This window comes from Lasioglossum baleicum, chromosome 5 (assembly GCF_051020765.1).
Source record: "Lasioglossum baleicum chromosome 5, iyLasBale1, whole genome shotgun sequence".
In the NCBI taxonomy this organism is placed as follows: domain Eukaryota; kingdom Metazoa; phylum Arthropoda; class Insecta; order Hymenoptera; family Halictidae; genus Lasioglossum; species Lasioglossum baleicum.
In genome coordinates this window covers 13,500,716-13,525,950 of record NC_134933.1, presented here as the reverse complement: position 1 = coordinate 13,525,950, position 25,235 = coordinate 13,500,716, and the positions used below count along the sequence as shown (strand labels likewise).

The following is a 25,235-nucleotide window of genomic DNA, read 5'->3' as shown; positions in this document are numbered from 1 at the left end:
TTTATCTACGCGCACGTTATTGCGTAAATTTCTCACTCTAACAGTGACGTATCACCTGCAACGCGCTGCAATTTCATGCTTTTTTTTCTCGAAAAACGTCCGAACAGGTGAACGCGGGGGCTGCCGGTACATTGACACCGCGCCAGATGTGTACGGATATGTTTCTACCTAATTTACAGGAACCATGATCATAGAGAGAAACTTGTTAGTGTCGTTTGACGTTTCGTTACGTTTTCGGTGACGCAATGATCCTGCCACTTTCGTTTCAATCCTAAACATGCAAGTATGTTTTGTAAATGCATTATAATTTAGTGACATGTAGTGGATGTGGTTCGAAATATCAAGAACAGTCTCGAAAATTAACAAATTACAAGAATAAACGGAGTGAAATAATTGATGAATAATCTTCGCGAAAGAACCAAGCTGTTAAATTTTAGTTACAAACCAACTCTCTTCAATGGACATCCATTAAAAATATTACTCCCTCTGTCCCATAATAATAGTAGCAAGTGAATATTGGCGAATGCAGCTGTAAGTTATGTTGTAGCGCAAAATTGCGAAGCCTTCAATCAAAATCAATGTTTCATGACAGCTGTCATTTGTTTTGACACATCTTTCAATTTTTAGGTTAACCTAATTATTACGAATTATAACTATTTTTCTAATTTCATCCGCTGATCGAAATCAATTGTTCTATTTCAGTTGAATATCAAGCCATTGTAAAAGTAAGATAAAAAAAAACAAGTTATGATGGAAGCAATGAAGAACGATGGCTCCAATAATTTTAAGCTCACGCATATAGGGAGAGCAAAGCTTCGCAACCAAGAGATCCTACCTACAAGTTTAAAATGCAGTAATGAAATTATTGAAAAATCCGGAGAGAAACTATCTGAACACTCAAAATAAAAATTAGGAGTAATATTTTTAATTTATTTAATGTAATCTAGCTTTTTGATAATAAATGTTGCGTTCTATATTTATTTTCTTTTGCTACTATTATTATGGGACGAATTAAATTCATCAACTGCTACTATTATTATGGGAAACAGTGTTATAAGAGCTTACAATTTTGATGCACTCCCAGAGAGTATGCACTCTCATTGACTTGTACTACTTGCTCAATCCTGCAGCACCTGGAGCAGAAATAAAAATGACAAAGAACAACATAATTCAGGACACAGTAGAATAAATTAAATGTCTTGTTTGGATATACGTTTTGTAATTAGACTATTTAAGAGCCACTCACGATATATTAGCATCTCTACTGCCCGAATGCGACTCAGACGTCTTTTAAAACTGCCCATTGTCTCTGCATCGAGTTTATTTGTGCCAAGTCGTAAATTGCAAAGTTTCAGTAATTCAGAAGTACTGCCGTAGCCGTTGTTAAATAATGTGAAATAACGCGAATACTTGCCGAACCAGCAAAAAGTTCATCTCTTTCGAAGTATCGTAACTGAATATTAAAGACTCTCGGAAGGATCGTTAGATGGAGCAATCGGAAAACAGACTTGACCTCTGAATAACCTTTACGCCTCCACCTGTAACGAATTTGTTGATAATATATTGTATTTATATCCTACAACTTTTGTAAAATACACTTCCCTCTATCGTTTGAGATGAGATTGATATTCCAGGTGGACAAAGACGGTGAACCACCATGAAAAAACAATTAAAAGCAAAAGAGTGTCGTCATTGAATCAGAATTGCGTTACACTCGCGAGCTATTGAACTTCCAGGTATCTCGAAAGGTAGTGCGGCTAAATTTTTCAGAAATATCGTGGACATATATCAATACATTACCGTGGTTCTCCTGGGAATTGATTTAGGCCGCACGTTTCGCGATCGAGCTGTTGGCCCAGCTTCGCCTAAGCTCGCGAGGCGAAGGCTTTAAAATAATCGGGTCCCGTAAGCGTCATTATGCCCGCGGAGTAGAGCTGTTACCGGCGGACAATGACTTAAGCGATTCTTTAGTTTCGCAAAATGGATAACAATTACCGCGCAACAATCGGCCAAGCGGCCGACCAGAGAAAAGTATCCCCGGCGAAACGGAGAAGAAGACACGACGATAGCCGGGATGGCAAGGAGAAAAGGGAAAGGGAGAAAAAGGTAGCAATGGGAGCAGGAAGGCAGCTGTTATCTGTCGGTGACGGTCGATAGAACGGTTTCAACGGGCAAACGGAAAATTATAAGCGCAGCCGTCGCATCGGCCTCGGGAACTAATTATTCAGATACGTTCTTCGGATAGCCGGTCTAGCACCAAGGAAAAAACAAAGACAAAGGGACAGCCGATGTCCACTTAGGGCGTTACTAGCATGAATTTACTCGAGGGGGATATTGGCGCGCTGCGGGGGTAGCTAGTGCCAACGAAACTTCAAGTATCTACGTTATTTAAGGGGGTACGGGAAACGTACATTCGAGTTCCATCGTCGACCACTAGAGATTCCCTTCGCCATAAAATGGAAAAAAGTGGAAACTTCCTGCCCGAGAGCAAGATAGAGAGAGCGAGAGGAGATATTGCGAAAGTCCAACAACGTTGTCTCTTTCTCCTCTGCCCTTTTTTTCTCTATCGTTCAGGTGTTTTCCACCCCTTTCCTCCTTTCTCCTCCCTCTTTCTCTCTCTGTCTGACTCTTTCTACGACCCTCCTCTTTCTCTCTCTTTCTCTAGTTTTCTCTTCTTGCTCCGTGACCTCGAAAACTGTTCCACCCGGCTTCACCGGCTTCGGCTACCTTTCGCGGTCAAACGAAAATTTCGAGTTTACCCGTTAAAGTTGCTGTTGATCTTTCATCTCTCCGGGTACACCGAAGACGGACGGCGGGTTATCAAGGATTCACCGAAGTAAAAAGTTCTTAGATCTGAGCGATAAATCTAGTTACCCGATCGGCAAGTTGTTCGCCGCGGCCAGATAAGAATAAAGTTTCACTGGGCATAGAGAAAGAGAGTGAGAGAAAGGTGGAGGAGAGAGGACCCCGGCCATTGATTGAGTGTATAGAAGTTCGTTTCGACCGCGTTCATGTAATCAGCTACCTAATGAGCCGAGTGTAGTGCTGCCTGCCGGCTCTTTCCGTAATAGGAGCATCATGCGAAGTATGCCCGAGCCACGACCCATAAATCACCTTCGCCGCTGCGCGACATACTGAACGACACCGGCGACACGAATCGAAGGGTTCAATGAGTGTAGGCCTAAATAGATCTCCTTAACACTAGAACTACCAGATAGGTCAGAGCGACTCGTTTTAGACTCCTTGTTTTGATGAAGGAAGACGATCCCCACCGTCGATTGTTAACCCTTAGCAGTCGAGGGGTGACTCGGAGTCACCACTAAGAATTGCTGTACCATTATTTACAATATTGTTTATATTATTAAATATGTTGGTATCTAATCAATTACTACACATTTAAGTATTGTATGAGGTATTATATCAATTTCATAACCATAAAATGAACAAAATCATATACAATGAAATTATTCTACGTCGGAAGAGATGTTTAATTTCCAAGTTATAATAGCTCCGACTACAAAGGATTAATATTTACCCACGAAGGTAACATCGTACGTAAACTTGTACAGAAGGTCGTAATTTAAAATATTGAGGATTGTTGAAGATTAAGAATATTGGGTGAAACACGAATTATTGATTCGGAAAATTTTAAAAGAAAATCTCTACAGAAGTACATTATGCTGGGGGTTTCTCCTGTCGCCTCTCATGGTGTCTCCCCAACAAAATTTGAAAACACATTTTATCCTATAAAAGAGCAGAATTACAATTATTAATCCTATGGAAGAACATAAAGTAGTTTGATTTGGCACTGGATTTATTAATTGGAATATTCGATGGATATACTACACGATCCTCCATGTTTATATACCTTTAAATATAAAATTTCTAGCCAATCTTCCTTTGGAGGCAATAAATGATCACGACTCGCTCAAAAATCGATAAACCTCCGGAGTCAATAAGCTGCGATAAGATTTTTTATTGCACTCCGTGACATTTTCTATCTGAGGTACCTCCGGTATAACAAGCCAATCTCATTTTTGAGATCTTTTCCGTCAAAGCTGATTTTCATTCACGGAGTCCTCCTAGAATGATAACTTTTTGATAGTATGGATCTATAGTAACCCCTCAATTTTTCAGCGCGCAGTGTCCGTGGTATAGCCCCTTTCAAATTTCATTATAATTCAACATTCAACTGGCTCGCAGCGAAGCGGGTCTGCGAACGCGCAAAGTTGTCGTTTCATTAAATTTATAATTAAATATTTATAAAATGTACGGCGTACCAATCGATAAAAATTGTTATCAGAATTTTAAAATAATTTCGACGTGGAATGTAGAACGCAAATATTTCTCTTTCTGTTTCTTTTCATCGAATCTTCACGTTTATTAGTAGTGATTGTTCGGAAATATTAATAACTGCAAGAAATAGAATAATTAACGATGCGCAGTTTTTATTGTTTAGATTTCGCGTGTAACACGTCCCTTTCGGAAAAATCATGCCACCGTTCTACCAGCATTACAATTATCCGGCTGCCAGAGGATCGAATGACACACTGATAATGGTGTGTGGCTTGTGGTGACTCACTATTAAGCGAAACCCGCTCATATTCCGGTTCATTGCTTACTAACCAAAGACTTTTAATTGGTCCGTTCAACAATTAAAACGTTGGGAGGAGTTAGCTTCAGATTGGGTTCAGGGATGGCAGCTCGCATCGCTGTAGTTAGGGCCTCTGTTGACGGTGTTAAGGTGCTTTATTATCTGCACACTCTGTCATTCGACCCTTTAACCACTTGCGTTCAAACGACGCACTGTACCGGTAGATTGTTGATTGTCTGCATTGTGAACGTTACGTGCATGGTGCTGCTCTTAATCAACGAGTGCAACTCCGAACGAAAATGCACTATTACTTCTACTCAAGAACGTCTCTTAATATGCACTATCACAAAATAGAAAAATTCTGCATGAACAAACAAAAAAATTATTCCATTTAAAAAATTAAAGGACATCTCAATATCTAAAAAAATGTAAGGTATTAACCCTTTACAGTAGATTCTTAGTTACTTTTCTGTACAGTTATTCGAATGACATATGTTTAAAGAAAAACCTATGAAAAGAGTGCAAAAAATTCAAACTCGGACGAAACGTTTGTAACTGAATGAAAATGAACAGAACGATATAAGAGACTCAGGTGACCGCCATGACTCGCTTGTGGCCTAAATAACGGGGCCCTAACGAAGAGTCCTGTGCTAGGGGGTGCGCGCAAAAGGGTGTCATCCGTTAAGCTTGCAACGTCCGTGAATTCAGGCGACGTTTTGACATTCACTGTTCACTCGAATCGATCGCGGAAAGCAGGTGAGGCCGAAGGTAAACCGAGAGAGAGGGAGAGAGAGAGAGAGAGAGAGAGAGAGAGAGAGAGAGAGCGAGAGAGAAAGAGGTCGGACGAGGCGGAGGATTGGGGGTCGCTCGTAAAAAGAAAACAATAATTTCCTGAACACGAGAGAAAAATCAATATTATAGCAGCTACGTAAGCGTTTTAGCGGGGAGAAAATTTTTTAAAGCGAACCGATAACGCACGGGCGAAACGACATTCCGAGAATACTAAGAATAACGTTCAGAGGGCAATAAAGAGATAATGCCGAGCTATCAGAAACGAAGAGAACGTCCCCCCGGTAAGTTCTTAACGGGACGTTCCCCGACGTCCTGAGAACCTTCTATCCTCGAACGAGGCAATTACAGGCCGTGGTTTACCGGTCGCGTTTACACCCGTAGCTCGCTACCTTAGTATAGGCTAAGCCCCCGTACGATCGTAAACTTGGCTGACGGGGTTCAACCTCTTTGGCATTGCCGTTCGATATCCCGAACAGCTAGCTTGCTGCGCCGAGTTCCGCGTCGTCAAACCTGACCCCTTTCCCGGTATCGGTGAAGTTAAGACGGGGAACGGGGAACGGGGAACAGGGAACGGGGAGAGAAACGTGGCGAGGAAATCTATCGCTTTAAAACGACTAAATATACTTGCAGAAAATGCGTTTCCCATGCACACACCCGCCTGCCGAGCCAGCTTCGATCTTTTTCGGGAAAACCGCTACACCGGACAAACCCTGAATACTGTAGTGCTCGCTTCAAGACTGAATCTGTAACGCTTCAATTTACACCACACGTCCCCGCTCTTCCCCCACCAGTGCCCAAAGCTCAGCGAAGTCTTGTACTAACTAAAGGGGCCTATTCACGATCAAACATGTTGCGCAACAATTATTGTGCAGGATGATGTTACGCAAATCCAAATTGTACTCACGTTGACACATAATTTAAAGTAGTGATGAGACTCGTCTGACAATATCTGTGCAACACTGTCATTCACAGTACAAACGCAACCCGTTTGTTGTGCACAAAATATCAGGAAATTCTGATTTTACACAACAGGTTGCGCAATTAGTCAATCACTATCATTCACGATCAATCATGTTGCGCAATAGGCATTGTTGCGCAAAATGCTTGATCATGAATAGGCCCCCTATAAGTGTGGGGACTATCCCCCAACCCACCCAATTCTAAAAAAATGGGACCTCGGACCGAGCGTCGAGCTGGCTGACTCAAACTTGATACGTGCTGAATATCTCGAATCCTTCAGGTGAAATCACCGCCCCACTTAAGCGTCCGCATTCGGTCCAGACTGTCTTCGCAGTGCGGACGCTTAAATGTGCACTGGTATATGAAGACCATACTTGAAAACTTCAGAAAAAATTGTACTGGGTTTGAAATTTTCTTTGTGGCGCGTTTATTTTTTACTTGTCTATTCTATGTCTATTCTCTTACTTTATCGAGTAGCCATACCGATTCCTGGAAGATAGGCGATCCCAAACTTTGCAAATTTAGTGAACACTACTAATTTCGCGAATAGAGAGCCGCCGGTGGAACACCGCTATTTATATTTAAAATTTCATACGTTATCTCGTATCCACCCGACTTCTTTCGTAAATTGGAATATGAATTTAAAAGTTCCCCGAGATTATCCCTTTCCGAGCTACTCTCCGGCAGACCAATCTGCCGTGATTTTTCTTTCGAAACTTTGTTGTTTGAGTTTTGTGACAGGAGCCGATCTCCTCCTTCGATTTTCGGAGATAGCGGGTTGTCGTTGATTCAGGAAATGGAATTAGATGATGCCCTTTTCGTTGCGGAACATGCTGTTGCGGTTTTGAGAACTTGTGGCGACGATTTTGGATTTTATACTGTTTTTAGTAAATGTGTGGAGCGGTTTTATAGTTGACTGACGAACTTCTTAGTTAATCACGATGAAACTTGAATTATTAACAAAGTAAAGTTAAATCGTGTATATACTTCACTATTACTGAAGACATAACAATATTAAACAATCTGGAAATGCGTTAGTTTTCCATGCATTCGTAAAGATTTGGCCACCCACTGTGTTTTATTATCTAGTTTTTGATATTAACCCAATTCTTGAAAATTGTTCAAATTATTATTCAAATGCTCAGAGTTGGATAATGTTCGACGACAGAATAAATTAGATTGATTGTACTTAATTGCATGTATACTTGGTTTTAGTAGTACTCTTGGTTTTAGTATTTTGATGAAGTAAATCCTAAGTATTGAATTTGTGAATTAAATTTGATCGCTACAGTAATCAATGCATGCGGAAATTCTCGTTTAAATAGTCGTTGAAATTGAATATTACGTATTATTTGTCACGTTTCATTCAAGATACACATTGTTTATTAGATCTGCCAACACGGCTCGTTATTGTAAATAAGAATATTCTATAATATCGTTCAATATTTACATTGAACGAACAATCGTTTAAATTAAATTCTTGAGCATCGATAAATAAACTACTAGACGATTTCTTCGACACGAATGAATGAATGAGCAAGAAATTGATCATTCGCCTATAAAAAGCAAATTAGTATAGTGCATTTATGTATTTATAAAACTCGAAGACTGAAAGATAAATTGAATATAAACTACATTATTAATACAGGGTCTGTCAGCTTTATAATAATGTGAGATTTTAAGGTACTGAAGTATAGAAAAATTTACCAAATAAAATATTACAGAAAAATAATTATCCTACATGTTGGAATTAAACATAAATTCGAATTAGTAAAATTAGAACGATTTTACGATTATGAATCTTTGGGACGCACACAGCCTGAAATTTGCATTAAACTTTCGATGAATTTTAATCGGGTTTACCACTTCGGCGAGGTACTGCAGCTGTTCACGTATTGTCAATGCATTACTTAAGTTAAATAGCTATGTGCGCCGAGTGAAGATTATTAATGATCAAAGTAAGAGCTCGCTCCGTTAAAATAAAGTGGATCAGCGATTTTGACTGGTTCACTGAACCACGAACGTATTAGTTATGCATCCCATTATGTAATAGCTACGGCAAGCGAAAATTAAACCCGAATATTTTTAAGACCTTGCATACTATGCTTGTAGTTTCACACATGAATTGTTTGAAATTTTACAATTAAACTTCCTCGAGCAAAATTTCACTTCGCGAACTTCGTAGTTATCCGAACTTTGCTGAAATTACCGCGTGTAAATAGATCGAACATAATTCGCAGGAATTTTTTGACAATAAGTCTTTTTAAATAAAAAGTTTCGATAGTTATATATTGCTCCAGATAATTATGTGAATAGATCCTTTTAAAACATTACACGCTTGTTTGTATTGGTTCTTAGCGCTAGTGAGTAATATCATTTTAAATTATGGCAAATTTTATTGAAAAAGTATCTATTTCGCTTGTCTTTTTATAAGCTTTCCTCAAAGCTAACTTTTTCAAGAAAAAACAAACAGGTTTTAAATATTATAACGTTAAATATTTTATACAAAAGATAACGAATTCTAAAACTATTGTGATTCATGAATTATTATGGAAATATCAAATAGAAGAATATTCGTAATAAATAAGCTAATATAAATTCAATAGAAGTAGATCTGAAGATATTTTATCGAAGGCATCTTTTTTATACTACAGATATATAATTCATATGTTCTATTTTCTATTTACAGCGAATGCAAAACCACTGACTTTCGACGAGGTGTACAATCAAAGTAGTCCAACAAATTGCACAGTATACTGCGGTGGGCTAACCAATGGTCTAACAGAAGAACTGATGCAAAAGACCTTCTCACCTTTCGGATCCATCCAGGAGATACGTGTATTTAAGGACAAGGGTTATGCTTTTATCAGGTAAGCTATTATCGATATTTATAATTATCTACGTGCAAACAAGAATGTACAAAAACTTATCCTCCGTTACTTCAAAATTAACGTACGATGATCGTCCAAGATTTTTGTACATAAAAAACAGGAATAGTAAGAAAGGAATCGAAATTTGACAGTCAAAAAGAAATCATGCTTCGAAGTACAACATTTAATAAAAAAGTGACGAAGTCCGAGAATAATTAGAAAACGAGTAAAAGTACAGTTTCGCGTCGAATATGAATAAATAATATTCTTCTAAACTTAAATGACTTATGAAATTGTAAATTCATTCTTTCTAAATAAATCCTTCACGGGAACGTTCCGTAGGATATTGCAGTTGGCGGACGGTAAAAGCGAAACTTTTCTAATGTAAATTCTAAAGTAAATAATTTCGCCGGGGCAAACATCTTAAAAAGTTCAGCAATTATTCCAGCGGATCGCTCACCTGTGAAATGTACACTTAAGTAAGACGCACGGTTCTTCAGGAAACTTATTAATTTCGAAAGTTTGTTCGCGCGGAAGTGGCGTGGCCCGTCGATCTCTCGATCCTCGGTGTCCCCCAAGACTGTTCCCGCAGTGTTGTTGAAATGTCGCGATGATATACGTCACGTGTAATATCTCTTCGGGATGTCAGCTCCGACGAGAAGTCCCGGGAGGTGAACCCGCGTAGGAGCCACGAAGAGTATGGCGGTGTCGTCGGTGAGATCGCCGTCGTCGCCGAAAGTGAACAAGTAAAACGGAAGTTAACTTGACCAATAGAAAAAGTTACGCCGTATGAACGGACGAGCTTCGGGAAATTAATTCTTCGTACCGACAATCACTGGACTTTCCTAACGGGCTCAAACTTTCAAGACTATTCGATTTAATTGGCGCATACTGCGCAACTGCTCGATCGCGAGTGGGGGTGCATTTGAAGAAAGAATAAGATCGAAATCCATTCTGGCATTATCGCTAGAAATAGTTGAAAACGATTCTTAGTTGATGCTCCATCCGTTATCATTTTCTATGTTGATTGAACTCGCAATCATTCGTTAACTCTCGTCTTACAATTTAATTCTAAAGCTTCAGATTAACACTAAACCTACCGAGCACTAAAAGCAATTAAAATGTTTTAGCTTACAAAACTGACAAGGTTCTATTCATGTAGATTTTGTGGAAGTTTTATTACAATGTGTGCTTGTATAAAGAAACTTGTCGAATCAATTTCCATGTAAGCAACTTCATAATTTCAATAATTGTAAGATGCAAAATCGAAAAACCGATCATTTGACTGGCAGTGGTGGGTTTAGTATTAAGTACGTGTCGATGGAAAATAAAATGATAGGTACTTGAACAAAGTAAAAAATGAATAATCACGTACATGGAGTTGGAAAGAAGAAAATGCATTTTTAGCATGCTTTGCACGGTAAGAAATGTACTCGCGATTGGTATTTATGGTCACAAAAGTCACCCAATTCTTCCCGCATACCGCTGCCAAATTTCGGATTGGAAAAGTCTAACGTCGAGAAGTATTACGAAGGATGTGCGGTGAAATTTGTTCAAAGCACTGACAACATCACAATGTCCTTACGGAACTTTTGGCATCTGACGAGGGTGCAACGATGCCTTCAAAATTGATAGCTAATTTTGAGACGCGGCTAAAATCACTTACGTAATCGATCGATACCCTCTTGCATTGGTATGGTACGATCGGGAATAAAGTAACCGTGACTCTACGACTTTGGAAACCTTGTCCTATCAGAAACGACTACTACAAAAAAAAAGATTTTTCATATTGTATTTTACGCATCAGCTATAATTTTTTGTTCGATATTTGTGAATTTCGTAGAAATTCTATCACATCAAAAACAACTTGGACACTGTTCCCTTTTGACCATCAAATTTGTGTAGAATAATTGTTCAATATAATTGAATATTATTATTAAAATTTATAATTAGATATATTCGTTTTTTATTACATTTACAGTTACACATTGCAACTTCATCGTGTTTGTTCTTATCAATTTAAGATAAGTAGAGACATTACTCTTTATTGTTCTGTATTCTCCGATAAGTAGAAACGAAACAAATTTTTCACGTAACGAAGCTCATTACGACAACAATTATCTTCATAATAGAAGACACAGACTCACGAGCGCCATTTTCATCGATGCGATATAATATATTACCTTTCGTAATCTTCTCAATCTTTTGTGTTTCTCCATTCCTCGCTACGTAGGCACATACATACGTTGCCACAAAAGAAAGCATTCACAATACGAGTTCTAATCATTGAACTCTATTGTAAAGGAAAATAACGGTGGTCGAATAACTCAAATGACCGAAATGTGAAAAATGATGTCTTGGATGAGCAACCGCGTATGCGTATTGATTTCGTGCACACGCCTTTGTTATTGCAAAAAACAGATGTCTCTTTCATTCAAACGTTTATATTTCGAAATTATAAAACAAAGAATATTACACGCCTTATTTTATATAAAAACATACGTTTTAAAAACATTTTAAAAATCGTTTAATTCTGCTTACACTGAACGAGTGTTTTCATTTGTGAATAATTCGCACACCAATGAAAAAACCCAACTAAAAATCTAAGACTAATGCAACTTTGATATATGGATTCTATGCAGTTTTATGAATTTGCGAAACACAAATCCGATTCATGAAAAGAAAATTCGTTCTCGAAAAAAGTATAAAAATTGAATATCTTTTAAACCTTAAACAATTTCTTATTTCTTTATTTTCTCTCAGAAAAAATATATATATAGAAAAACAAAACGAACTTTTCGGACAAGCTAACGGTCAAGAAATCAACCATACCAATTCCTACGGAAGTGAAATAAAAAATCGGAGAACGGTGATTTTACTTGGTAGACGCAGCGTTAAAGAGAGATTTCCGCGAGGCGTCTTTGAGCAAACTAACAGAAACGCGGCAGGCTAGGTCGAAAACGAGCAACGTCTGGGGAAGAAAAGGGGCGGAATAAGGGGACGAAAAACTCTTTCGCCAGGGTTCCTTGGACCTGACCGACGTTTCTCGCTTGCATTCTACGCTATTCAGCATCGTTCTGCTTTCTTCCGGGCCGTGTGCCGGTGGTATAACCCACGTCAGAGTGCGCCTTCGTGTGTCTGCCGCAGCCCCGGCGCGGCGTCCGTGGACAATGTCCGTCATTCGGATATCTTCCGTCTAATTGCTCCTCCTTCTTCCATTCTTCTGTAGTCAGAAGCCTCGGAAGCGAATATCTCGGTATGACGTATGGACTCGCACCAGGGTGGTATACACTGTATAGACCATGCCAGTATGGCTGGCAAAAAGAGACGGCGAAATGGGTGGAGCGGAGTGAGGAGTGCAGAGAGAAGGGGTGAGAGATCCTTTCTTCCCCAGTTGAAAAGAAAGAATCTTATCTGCTACTGGTTATCGGCTGTGCTTTCGACTCGGTGTGAGAACGAGGCGGCCGGCGTCGTCGGCGTCGACGTCGACGTCGCCATCCTCGTCGACGACCGACAGAAAAGGAGGTTGGTTGCTGACGATGACCATACCTCGTCGCACTCGAGAACGAACGAACCTGCGAACGGAACTCCCATTGTGCAGTTCCGGGCTACTCGATGTTAAAAGTGACCTAATCCCCCCTCCGATCAATTCGATGATTTTCGGCGACCATCCTCGGTGTCGTATTCGTCAATCCACAATCGTTCGCGAGATCGTCCGCCGACGAAAATTGATCGAATTCTCGACGACGAACGTGCTCCAAATGGATAAGTGATAGCTGATGTACGTCCACCTTGAACGGATGTGACGTACCTACTCTCGGGGTATCGCTGGAGTCCATTCTATGAGCACTATCGGACCCTCGAGCGCGTTCCAACCGACGACACTTATCCGAGGGGAATTAACCGCGTGCTAACCACTTGCCAGCCAGTCCTATGGCAACCTCGACTCTATAGAAGAGTTTTGATTCGTTCTTAATCGGTGATAGTTGTGTCAATTCATTTATCTTCTACTTTCCAGTATACAGGGTGTGGCCGGACGGCTGGTACAACCGAGCAGGGGGTGATACTACATGTAAAAATAAGTCTAAAAAAAGGAATCACATTTTTTTGTTTGACGCTTCGTTTTCGCGAAAGTCGAGTTTGAAAATGCAGCGAATACACGTGCTATTGCATAGGAATCGTCGACGCGTCTGACCATGATCAACCAATTCTACTTTCTGCGTATACAGTGTTCCCGCGATTGTTGTGAGAACCTCGGGGGTATCGAGTCTCTGGAAACGAAATGGTACTACGTTTTTTTTCTTGGATAACTTTTCCAAGTGTAAACCACTTGGAAAGTCAGACGAGAAAATGTTATTCGCATTTTTCCGACTTATTTTTACATGTAGTATCACCCCCTGCTCGGTTGTACCACCCGTCCGGCCACCCCCTGTATAATAGTTACCGAATCGAATCTTTAGCACATGTTCTCTATACCCAGCCGGTATTTTTTAGCTATTTTGTTGCTGTTATTGTTATTGTTAAAGTAATTAACGTGCGACAGAGAGCACGATAAACAAAGCGGAGCGAAGGTGGGTGCGAAGGAAAGAGGACGACCAGTTAACTTGGTCGTTATCGACAAAATGATAATATCAGGAGTTCGCTTACATGCTCGATACAGTGAACACCCTCGAAACTGTATGAAATTCAAAGTAGCGCGATATATGCGCGAAACTACGATTTAACATGGAATCTCCAGATCCGCGGTAATCTAGATTCGCCGGGATTCACAATTATCGTGCTTATTCATGCGCGCGGTAAACTCACATAAATTTAACTGCAGGACTCGCTGAGAGCACTGACCATTTCGTTAAAACTACGATAATAAGGTCCCGTGTAACTGGCGGAAAAATTCCGAGATCGCGCTACATATTTTTCTTCGGCCGTTTACGAACTCGCTCGGCCATAAATCGAACTCGTTCGGCACGAAACTTTTATCTGTAATTTTTAACAGTCACAACGAAATCTTCCGCGAACGTTCCACGGTTGATAAGTTTTTTATAATTCTGATCGACTTTTTGTCGCTTGAGCATTCGACATTTAAATGAAATATGTAGAGTACGTGTATTTTTAACCGTATTTCTCTCGTTCAAATATTCTATAAACTATTCAATAACAACGAAATCTTGCGTAAACGTTCTGCAGTTAATAAGTTTTTATAATTCTCATCACCGTGTGTGTGTTTTGTCGCACGAGAATCCGACTTTTAAATATTCTATAAAACATTCAATAGCACCGATATTAATGTGTTGGGTCGACTCAATTAATTTCGTGTGAATTTTAATGGGAATAACTACCTATATTTTTAATGAAAATAGGTTCGAATAAATGCAATTGTAATTATCCGAATGCAGTCACCTTTAAGAGGAAATTATTTTATAAAATGTTTTATAACAATTTACTATGTCCGTACATGTACGCGCAGTTACGTGTATAATATTGTATTTTTATTGTAATGCCTATTAAAATAATAAAAGAGTTAATTAAAGGTTCGCGAATGCTTGGATTGCAGGTTTTCTACCAAAGAATCGGCGACACACGCTATTGTGGCAGTGCATAACACCGACATCAACGGTCAAACGGTGAAATGCAGTTGGGGTAAAGAGAGTGGGGACCCGAACAATGCTCAACAAACTGGACAGGTAAACATTCTGCATTTATTAACCATTCAGGGAAAGCGGATCCTACGGGTCTTACAGGATAGAACGCTGTATGAAATTCAAAGTATACTTTCCGATAAATTCCGTTTCAGTCCGGAGCACAAACATTTCTAAGAAAATAGACTTTCATACTCATTTTTCTTGAAGAATTGGTAAATATATTTGTTTCTCAAGAAAATATAAGAATATTCTATTTGAAAAAGCTATGCACACATTCAAATTTTAAATAAACTCCTTGCAATTACTATTAAAATAAGGTAAAGTACATAATGAGTCGGTCGAAAAATTAGAACCGCGTTCTACCTTCGGAGAGACCACAGAAGATCCCGACAATTAGCGTAAGTCGATTTCGAACTAAAACTAAGTTGGGTTCGAATTAGAAATTGAGATGACCTGGTGAATACATCGTGTTACAAGTTCGATCTACCTTATCGACGGATGTTCGAGTTGAAATTAAATCAAGAGACAGCAATTCCAGTCGCACATTTCCGTACCGTACTCCTTTAGATCCAAAAACTATCTTGTATTGACGGCAACGACAAAAATGCCGTTGCTAGGAGCGTCGAATCGCGCCGCGTCGTCAATTAAACAGCATGGAGCTCTCGTCGCGACATCGGTTTTCCTCGGGACGAAATGCCGTACCCGTTGAAAGACCATCATACCTCGTTTAGAGATCATTACCGGGGATAAATCGCGAAATGGTAAACTCTCGCAGGCATCGGCGCAGGAAATAATTACAGTATTCGATTTCTAATTCCGTCCGGTTCGGTATACGCCTTCAGCGAACGCAGAGAGCGAGAAAGAGAGAGAGAGAGAGAGGGAGCCGGAGACAAGTGGACGAGAGCAAAAACGGTCAAAAGAGGAAAGAAAGAGAAAGAAAAAGGGAAGAAAGGGAAGCCGGGAGTCGGGCAAGATTCCGGTCTATTCACAAGTCTTGCTCTCGAGTGTGTCTATTAGGTCTCTTAGCAATTAGCGCCGGTAGGATGAGTAAGTACGTCCGATCTGGGAATGGTAGCCGAAGTACGTTCTCTCTCCACCCTTTCGCTCCCCCTCGGCAGTACTTCTGTCCATCCATCCACTGTTACTCGGCCCGTGACATCGCTCTAATTGATCCCTATTCCCATAACGCGGCTCTCCCACGAGCACCGAGGATATCGCAACACTGCGTACCTCATCATGGTCCCGGCCTCGATTCCGCTCGCCGTGTTAGACTGTCTCCGTGTTCGATCTCCTTCTTAACCTTGCTAAATTGGCTGGCAACCGCTGCGGCGGACAATCGACGCACGCTGATCGATTCTACGAATCTATTGAGCTCGATGCCATAGGTGCCGTTTCATCGGGATGCGAAACTCGATGGCCCGTGAGACGAATGTTGCAACGCATAAGTGTCCGCAATTTCCCGCGACACGCGTTTGCTTAACATCTCTTATCAAAAATTGGTCTAACATTATCCCTGTTAGCAGCGTCGTTGGAGGAATTCTTTTCCGCCATCTTTGGCGAGTCGGGGGAACAATTGTCTCTTTTTACGTATCAATAGAAAAAAATGCTCGGGCAATGAAAACAGGAGAAATGTTCACGGCGTTAAAGCTATCGCCGGTGTCGGGTCGTTCGTGTTCCCACAATTCAGCGAGATATACGCGGGATTATGATTTTTAAGCGGCCCTTCCTAACCCTACTGACATCGTTAAGTATAAAATCCGCGCATTACCCTTACTCTTTTCTATTTCATTGATCCCGGTGTTCTCCCAGGCGTTATCGTCGGCGACGTACCCATACTACGCGGCGGCAGCTGCTGCAGCCGCAGCGGCGGCGGGCGTCGCGGGTGTCGGAGGCGTCGGTGGCGTCGGTGGTACTGGACAGCTTGGATACTGGTATCCGCCCCAATCTTACCCCACGACAGCGACGCAGATGCAAGCCGGTGGTTTCCTGCAGGGAATGCAGGGATACACTTATGGACAGTTCGCCGGCTATCAACAGGCGCAATATATGGGGTGAGCTATAGATTAACGATGGAAGATGATATGCAAGAATTACTCGGTAGACGTGAAGAATTGATTTTTGCGTATGGGAATAGGAGGCAACGCTGTAACTAATTATAGTTGTTGGAACTTTTATTCCCTCGAATTTCCGATTCTGAAATGCGACGTAACATTAATCCATTCGCGACAAATTCGTTGCCGTCAGACGGAACGCATTACGTTCATTTATGTAGTAGCATAACTCACGTTCGTAAGAGATCACGCACCTATCATGACGTAAATCTAGAACGTTGTAAAACTGTCATTTTGATAGTAAACCTTGTCCAGCAACGTTTTTATGCAATAAAATGTAACGACACGTAGCGATAAATGCCTGTAATACTTGTCTTATCACAAAAATTACACAGCCATAGAAAATTTATGTTGCATTGTGTTAAATGTATCAAATTCTAGACAGAATTTTTATCGATTAAGATAATCTCACAGTTTTCACGTTTTCGATTAGCAGAAAGACCGAAATCATGGTAACATTCGACATATGTAAAAGAATATATGATTCGTGTAATTGTGTGATTAATTTTACTTATAAATACATAACAATTTAGTGCGGACGAAACGGCTGCTAAAAAATTCTCTTTTCTTCTGCCGTGTACATTTGTTTGCTGGGGAAATTACATGTGCAACCTGTAAATACAGAATGGGAATGGGTGTCCACGCTGCTGGCACGGCAGCAGGTTGGGGCCAGGGATTGCCTGGGGGACCACAGTTACCGCCACACCACGCCACGACGGTCACGGCACCCCCAGGGGTGCAAGCCGCACCCCCACCACCACCACCACCGGCACAAATGATGGCCTACCCGATGCAACAGTTCCAGGTAACCATTATTTTTCTCTGTCTGTTTTCTATACGCGTGCATATTTCGTTATCTACCATATTTTCTAATTGATGTAAGTGTAACCTCGCTTTTCGTGTCTATGCATCGTTCTCTGTTTGATTCACTCATTGGACGCCCACCGAAAATCAATACTCTCGAACCAAAAGTTGATGAGGGTCGTAGCAATAAGGAGACGCTTCCACGCATTCTTTTTATTACCCATTTGATTTTTAATAATCGGATTTTACTGTTATCGATAAATTATTATTATCGCAATGAAATATATTTTCTACTTTTAATCCTCAATACTAGAACAACAGTTCTAATTTTTTTAAATTATTGGTTTACTCCAACTAGTTGAAAGTGGAATTATCTCCTTACTGTAGCAACCTCTTCAGGTGTTTTCAATTGTGCCAGAATAAAAATGTTAAATTTGACACATTTGTTATGCTTATTTTATTGTCTGACACAAGTTTGTAAAACGCATTAAAAAGTGTCACAGTATTTTCTAACATATTAGATATAAACTTGATCGTTCAATTGATCTGAACTTTAGTACTGCAAGTGTACTAATTAATTTTTAACTACACTACGATGGTTCATGCACAATTGTGTACCTAAAAATGATTGAATCAAATTGTGGTGATAATTTTACGAGTTCCAGTATTGGCTTCTGTATGAGATATCGAAATTAGTTGAGGTGATTGAATGATGTTGACTGCAGAAATTTGTGTCATGAGTGGCTTTCTAATAAGAATGTTGTTCCCGATACCTTGAAATACAGCGTACCCTGCATTACGTAATGAATGTCGCATCCCTGCTGCTATTGCACGCATAAATTTCACTGATATCCACGCGATCGGCTCGAATCGATAGGGTATGCAGTTTCATCGAGCAACCTCCATTGCACTTTTTCTTTAAAGTCGAACACTTCTATTGGCATTTAGTTGTTTCATTTATTTACCATTTGCTTGATTGTTCTCGAATGCTGTGAGTATTATTGCTTCGTTGAGTGCATTTAACGGTTGTTTCATTTTCAACACAACTTTACATAAACATGAACGATGCAACTAAACGGAACATCTTTCTGTTATTTTCGTTGAAGTCGTTGATTTTAATGAAATGTTTAATACCATTTATCGACGAATTTCAAGCCTAATTAAATAGTGAAATTCATCGATAGATGAGACTTTTTCACCGTAATATTTCAGCTTTATTTCAGCATTTATTTATTTGACACAAATAATTGTCGAATAAAAGAACTGCGAAGGCTAATGGGGACATTAACTTCAGTCGGTGAATTGAACAAATAAATCAGATAGAATTGTGTGCGTAGGTAAAATAAAAGTGATCTCTGTGCAATTCCCCCAGACACAATTCAAACTCTTTCACTAATTCACGAGGCCTTTTATTAGCATTATATCTCGACTGTGTCACACAGAGTTTTTAGTGCAATTGCAGCTAACTCTCATTACTGCTTTATTGTCGACTATGATTATTTTGTAACGCGATACAAATTCAGATTGATCAGTATAATTGATCCCATGCTCGTATATCATTTTGCAGTACAGCAACTATTTTGAAAACAGTCATTCTTTTCGAAGACTAAAATAAAAATTCATTGCAACCATTTCTTTTTGCAAAGAGTTATCGTTGGCTTGCTTTCACAATTATTGTCATTACTTTTACACACACGACCGTACGGAAAAATAACATAAATCACGACACGAACAAATTCTACTTATTGTAGATTTGAAATGTAAAGTTTGTTTTTGGGAGAACAGAAATATACGTCAAAAGAATTTTTACATAAAAATGTGAGAACGGAAAATCAAGTGACTTATGGCATTTTACCCGATACATTTCATTCGCTGACACGAGCCTGACATTTTTTTTCACAAATCACCAAAAAGACTTATAAAAACGAGTACTTTAAAAAAAAAAACAGAGATTCTCCTTTCATCTCTATTCTCCCAGCTGTTGGCAATTAATCAGAAAGACACATCGGTTCTTAAAATTAAATTTGTTACTATCATAAATCCTGGACTTTAATTTGATGCAGCCGTGTTTAAGGAGTTAAGATGTCCAAATAAACATGATTTGTAGCAGGATGATTCAACTTAATCCTTATGAGTGCGACTGCTGCATTATTTGAACAAATCTTATGAATACAGAGATGCAGATGCAATCTGATCTGAAGATACACAATCTCATAATTCATGTTTACACGTAAATCATATTTATCTTGCAGAATAATTCGAAACACTGAACAAACCATACGAAATGCGATCTTTAGCATGGGAACGTCACATCCACCTTCATACTCGTCTGCACGTAGTGCATTGTGCACGGATATTCGACGGTGATGCGAGCATGCCTAACATACACGCTTATTTGCACTTGATTGTCTGAACTCGAGTATCTCGCTGGACTCTCATCGATTCATGCGAAACATTATATTCGAAGAGCCAGTCGTTATTTAACAATATTACAAGCGCGTAGGAGAGTAAAGCTGTAGTTCGATTCGAGAGAAAGAGATCGTTTCAGGATACTCTATGATATGTAGATAGGCACTCCGAGAACACGATAGTCGCCGATCAAGAAAAGATTCGCTACGTTGAGAAATGGTGAAAGTATCGTTTAAGAAGATGATCATGAGCCAGGTGAGATACTCGAGGTCATTCGAAGAACTACTTTTATTTACATATTTCGGTTCGCAGGCACAGTGATCGCTACACCTATCATCGCACGGCCTGGCTTATCCTTACTTTCGAATATCTCTTTACATCAAGAAAACTGCATCTACGACCTGGCTCAACCTCGAATTGAAGCAGCGAGTAGTCGTTGGAGAACGTGTTTCTAAAATGGGTACCGTCGTTTCGGGCGGAACGCAAGAAGAGAAAACGCAGGAAACGAATGGGGGAAGAACGAACGAACGGAAAACTGTCGTTGTCTCAGTCCTCCCGTTGCTGACATTTCGGTTCTCGATTGCCCCGAAACGTTGCCTCACGGAAACGATCGACTGATCGGGGACAGCGCACGATCAGAGAGAATCTTCCAAACCGCACCTCGTTATCTTCCTACGTGCGTTTCTTTTCTTTTCTTTCTTTCTTTCTTTCTTTTTCTTTTTTTTTTTTTTGTTGTTGTTATCTTTTGTCAGAGACCGGACAGAGCGCAGCTCGCGGGTTATATTGTCTCATTGATCGTCCACACTTTTCACAAACTTCCGAGAACAATTGAGGTTGAGTCACGGTAAAGGTAGATTCAGATCGATTAGTCCTCGTGTATAGAGTGTGAAGAAATGGAGCGAGGAGCGAAAGAGCTGGCGTGAAAGGGAGAGAGTGAGACGAGATGGCTTTATCATAAGAAACGGAGCGAGAGAGGAGAAGTGTGTGTGATAGAGAGAGAAAGAAATAGTGTGTCAGACGAGAGAAAGAGACGAGAGAAAGAAACAGAGAAAGAATGGAAGAGTGAGAAAGGGAGAAAGAGAGAGAGAGAGAGAGAGAGAATTTCTATTATTTTCTTAAAATTCGGACCAAGACTTAACCAGCGTTTGTGTGTTCAAATGGTAAAGTGTGTTCTTGGTTGCGGTCCAGCTAGCGGATGAGGACTGGCTGACGCCTAGCCTTCTAGTGTGATGGTAAACAAGTACACCCCACCAACAGGAACAACTTCTACAGCAACAACAGTTACTACCACCACCATTATCACCACCACCACCACCACTACAACTACAACTACCAACAAGAACAACAACAACTACAACAACAACTACAAAATTTTCATCACCATCGACGCCACCGCGACTGCGAAGGCAAGCGAAATCGTGCCGCAACCGGCTTGACGAAACATACGAGAACGCAGTGATCAGCGAACGAAATAGTTAACGACCACTCTAGCGAACGAGGCGAGGGAAAAAAGACAGCGAATTGGAGAACGGTCGGAAGTCTTGTCGATTAAACGTGTTTGTTAAGCGAGTCAATGGGAAGAAGAGAAAGAGAATACTTCCACGATCCCCCCAGACACCCCCGAACCAAATCCCGTAAATTTTCACGTCCAGTGTAACCGGCAACCTTCACGAGGAAAGGGGATATGGAGGAGAAACGAAGGAAGGATATAAAACTGGTACCGGTCGAAACAAATCGGAGATATCCTCTCGTCCAGTCTGTAGGATAACGTAGTGTCTCTCTCGGCTTGAATTTAATAAATAGTGTTGCCGTCACGGTTAGTGGCAAAAAGCTTCAGTAATGAAACACGAATTCCGGGGTACGTGGACCACCATGTGTGATCATCAGAAAGACCGTCTCTAAAACGCAAAGCGCCAAGATATAATCCGCGTGTCGCCAACGAAATGTCCGCGAACACGGGCTGAATTCCAACAAGCTCCCGTGATTCACAATTTAACGCCGGGGCTTCAATCGACGTTGAACTTCCATGGACAGATACACACACGCATATTATACGCAACGTGCATACGTCTTCGAAGATGATCGAGAACGGAACGGAACGCCGCTAGATACCGACCCCCTCCTCCGCCCCCGTAACCCGGATTCATTATTTTTGTAGTTTGGGCTTTAACAGCGAACAAAAAAAAATAATAAAACGATTAATAAGTCGACGCCGCGCGACACGGAGAATAGCGTATAAAAGGAGAAAGAAGAAAGAGAGAGAGAAGGCGAGAATTGCACGAAAGGCTCGACATCGAGGCGGTCGATCGAGTTGTATAAATAGAGAACGAAACGATTAAATAAAATGAGAGAGAGAGAGAGAGAGAGAGAGAGAGAAAGAGAGAGAGCGGGAGAGAAAAACAAAAGCGTGTTATTAACAAAACGAAAAAAAAAAATACAAAATTCAAGAATTAGCTAGTTAGGTAGGTATGTTATTTAATAAAAAAGAAAAAAAAGCGTTAATCAAGGGCGATTCGAAATTCGGCGGCAGAAGGCGGGAAAGGCAGACCTCCGAAAAATAATAAGAGAGAGAGAGCGAGAGCGAGAGAGAGAGAGTGTGTGTGTGTGTTGAGAAGAATTTCCACGTTCCTAGGTGAATTACGCGAACTGTTGAAAATAAATATGCACTTTCGTACAACCCACTCGACTATCGTGAACCACGGGACTGAGATAGGATCCATGTGTCTTAATCCGTTCTCCGCCGCTGCGAGGACTTCCTCTCCCTTCGGTTGTTATATTTATTATCGAACTCGAGGCCAAAAGACAAATCATACACCGAAGTCCTTGCAGAGAGAGACGACGAGCCGTTTTTATTGTTCGACTTGTAATCCTTCTAACGCGGCGCTTAGACAGTTGGATATTTTTATAAAAGATCAGCCGCGTGCACCGAGGGCTGTCGACTGGTGCTTGGCGCATTGATCGCGCGATTGAGACAAAAGAGAAAGGGAGAAAGAGAGCGAGAGAATGAGAGAGAAAGAGAGAGAGAGGAAGGGATACAGAGGACGAGAAAGAAGCCGATCAGACAGAGTGTCCAGTAATCGGTCGACTCCAGTGAAACGTATCGGGTCTACCGTGGTTTTTAACTTATACTCTAGATTTTTATATACCATGCATACCATAGAACCAAAGAGAGAATCTCTACTTTAAGACGCTTAAGCAATAAATCATTAAGCTTAGGATGAAGAACAAGCCGTTTACCCCCCGTGTCTCTCTGCTGTAACTCGCTCGCAGGCTGATCAGCTTACGAGCTACGAATTCGCAACAACGAACAGTGTATAGATCGAGAGGAGATGGGACATGACGACGCGACGGTCGATCTGATGAGAGAGAGAGAGAGAGAGAGAGAGAGAGAGAGAGAGAGAGAGAGAAGATAGAAAGAGAGGGGGAGAATCCATTAACGGTCTGTCCGATGTCCCGAATTTCGACTTGGCCGGATCTATTGATGAAAAACAAAGAAACTATAAGTCGAAAAACCAAGTGTAAGTAAAAAAACGAGCATATAAGCGTGCGTGGCCCTTGCGAGGGCGAGAAGAAAGCGAATGAAAGAGCGTGTGAGTGAGCGAGAGAGAGAGAGAGAGAGAGCGAGAGCGAGAGAGTGAGAGAATGAGTGCGCGCAAATGATAAAACGAGAATTATAATAACAAGCGAGAGACGAGAAAGAAGTTATACAATTCATAGATAGACACATTGCACAAAACAGCACGAAAGTTAGACTAGATGCATCGAGTTCCTTCCTCGCGGATATGTATCCTGTCCTCCGATATCGAGTCTTTGAATTGACACCGTCGCGAATGCTGTGGCATTCATTATTGTAGTAGCCCGACAAACATAAAGAAGCTAGAGGATACTCGCAAAAATGATCACGATATTCGGTGATAACGAACGGGTAGAACAACGACGACGTTGGCCACCCGGTATCGTCTACGTCTAGAGTCTGGAGTCTAGACTTCCGGCGATCTGTGTTCCCCCATTCCGCCGCGCCGCTTACGTTTACCTCGGTTTCGAGCACGATTCTGTTTTCCACGTTTCTCTGTTCGAGCTCTGGCGGTCGTTGTTCACCGATCGCGCTGTGTGTTTGGTGTTTGTACACTGTCTTTCAATAACGAGACTGTCTCGACTCCGTAGCGTCGACGGTTGAAAGAAAAGAAACGAGATCCACGAGCGGTAGAATTTAGATAGGAGTCCGAAAGGAACGCGTGACGAACGATAGGAAGGAACGGGTTAAATGGTAACGGTTAGACAGGTCGAGGAGGGAGTTGAGAGCGAGACGGGGAAGAGGGACGGGAGAGAAACCAGGGAGAGATGAAAGCGATAGACAACTTTGTTACTAATCAAAAGATAGTCGACGGACACCGTGCTTTAAACGAATCAAAAGCGCTCAAGAGTTTCAAATCAAAAGCGTGATGATCAAAGACCGATGTACAGCGACGTGTGCGCGCACGTTAGCGTCGACATGAGAATGGGACTGCATCGGATACGGAGGAATAACGAAATCAAACGAAAAAAAAGAATAATAGTAGAGAAAAAAAGAGAAAAAAAGAAGTGAGAGAAAGAGAGAGAGAGAGGTAATGTAGCGTTTAGGTATTACCAGTAAATCTTACTAATTTTCCGAACGATGCGACGCGTAATACGTTGACGTGGATATATAAATGGTGTGCCTTCAGTCCATCTTGCGGACCACAAACGTTTCGTGCCATTAATTCTTCGTAAACTAATGTTGTCCTATTTGAAGATGAAAAGAAACGGGTAAAACGTTTCCGTGTCTGAAACATAATGGTTAAGTATACAACAACATTCGGAGACCACGCGTGATTCGATGATCCCCTTAGTGTCTTCCCCCTCCCGGTGAAGCTAATCGATAAAGGAAACAGTCTCGAGTTGAACCGTGGATCGAGATCGATCGATCGCGACTGTCCTGACTTGTTCGTTCACCGTGTTCGAAAAGACGCGAACCTTTGATGCTTTTATTTCAAGCGTTCCCGTTTGATTTTTTCTCGAGCGAATATAGCTGTCCGTA

The 25,235-nt window shown here is 40.9% G+C and overlaps 1 protein-coding gene across 9 annotated transcripts in view; it reads left to right on the top strand.

The window, feature by feature from the left end:
- Positions 1–22,565, top strand: part of LOC143208940 (nucleolysin TIAR) — a 603,751-nt gene extending 581,186 nt beyond the window's left edge. For 7 of the 9 annotated variants that reach the window (XM_076423942.1, XM_076423950.1, XM_076423949.1 and 4 more), the window contains 5 exons: positions 9,036–9,216; positions 14,768–14,897; positions 16,665–16,906; positions 17,591–17,771; positions 21,368–22,565. In XM_076423942.1, coding sequence (XP_076280057.1) covers positions 9,036–9,216; positions 14,768–14,897; positions 16,665–16,906; positions 17,591–17,771; positions 21,368–21,409 — 776 coding nt within the window. In that variant the 3' untranslated portion in view covers positions 21,410–22,565. Of the gene's footprint in view, positions 1–9,035; positions 9,217–14,767; positions 14,898–16,664; positions 16,907–17,590; positions 17,772–20,491 lie in introns of all 9 variants that reach the window. The other 2 variants (XM_076423943.1, XM_076423945.1) reach the window with 2 other exon arrangements.
- The last annotated feature ends 2,670 nt before the right edge of the window (positions 22,566–25,235 follow it).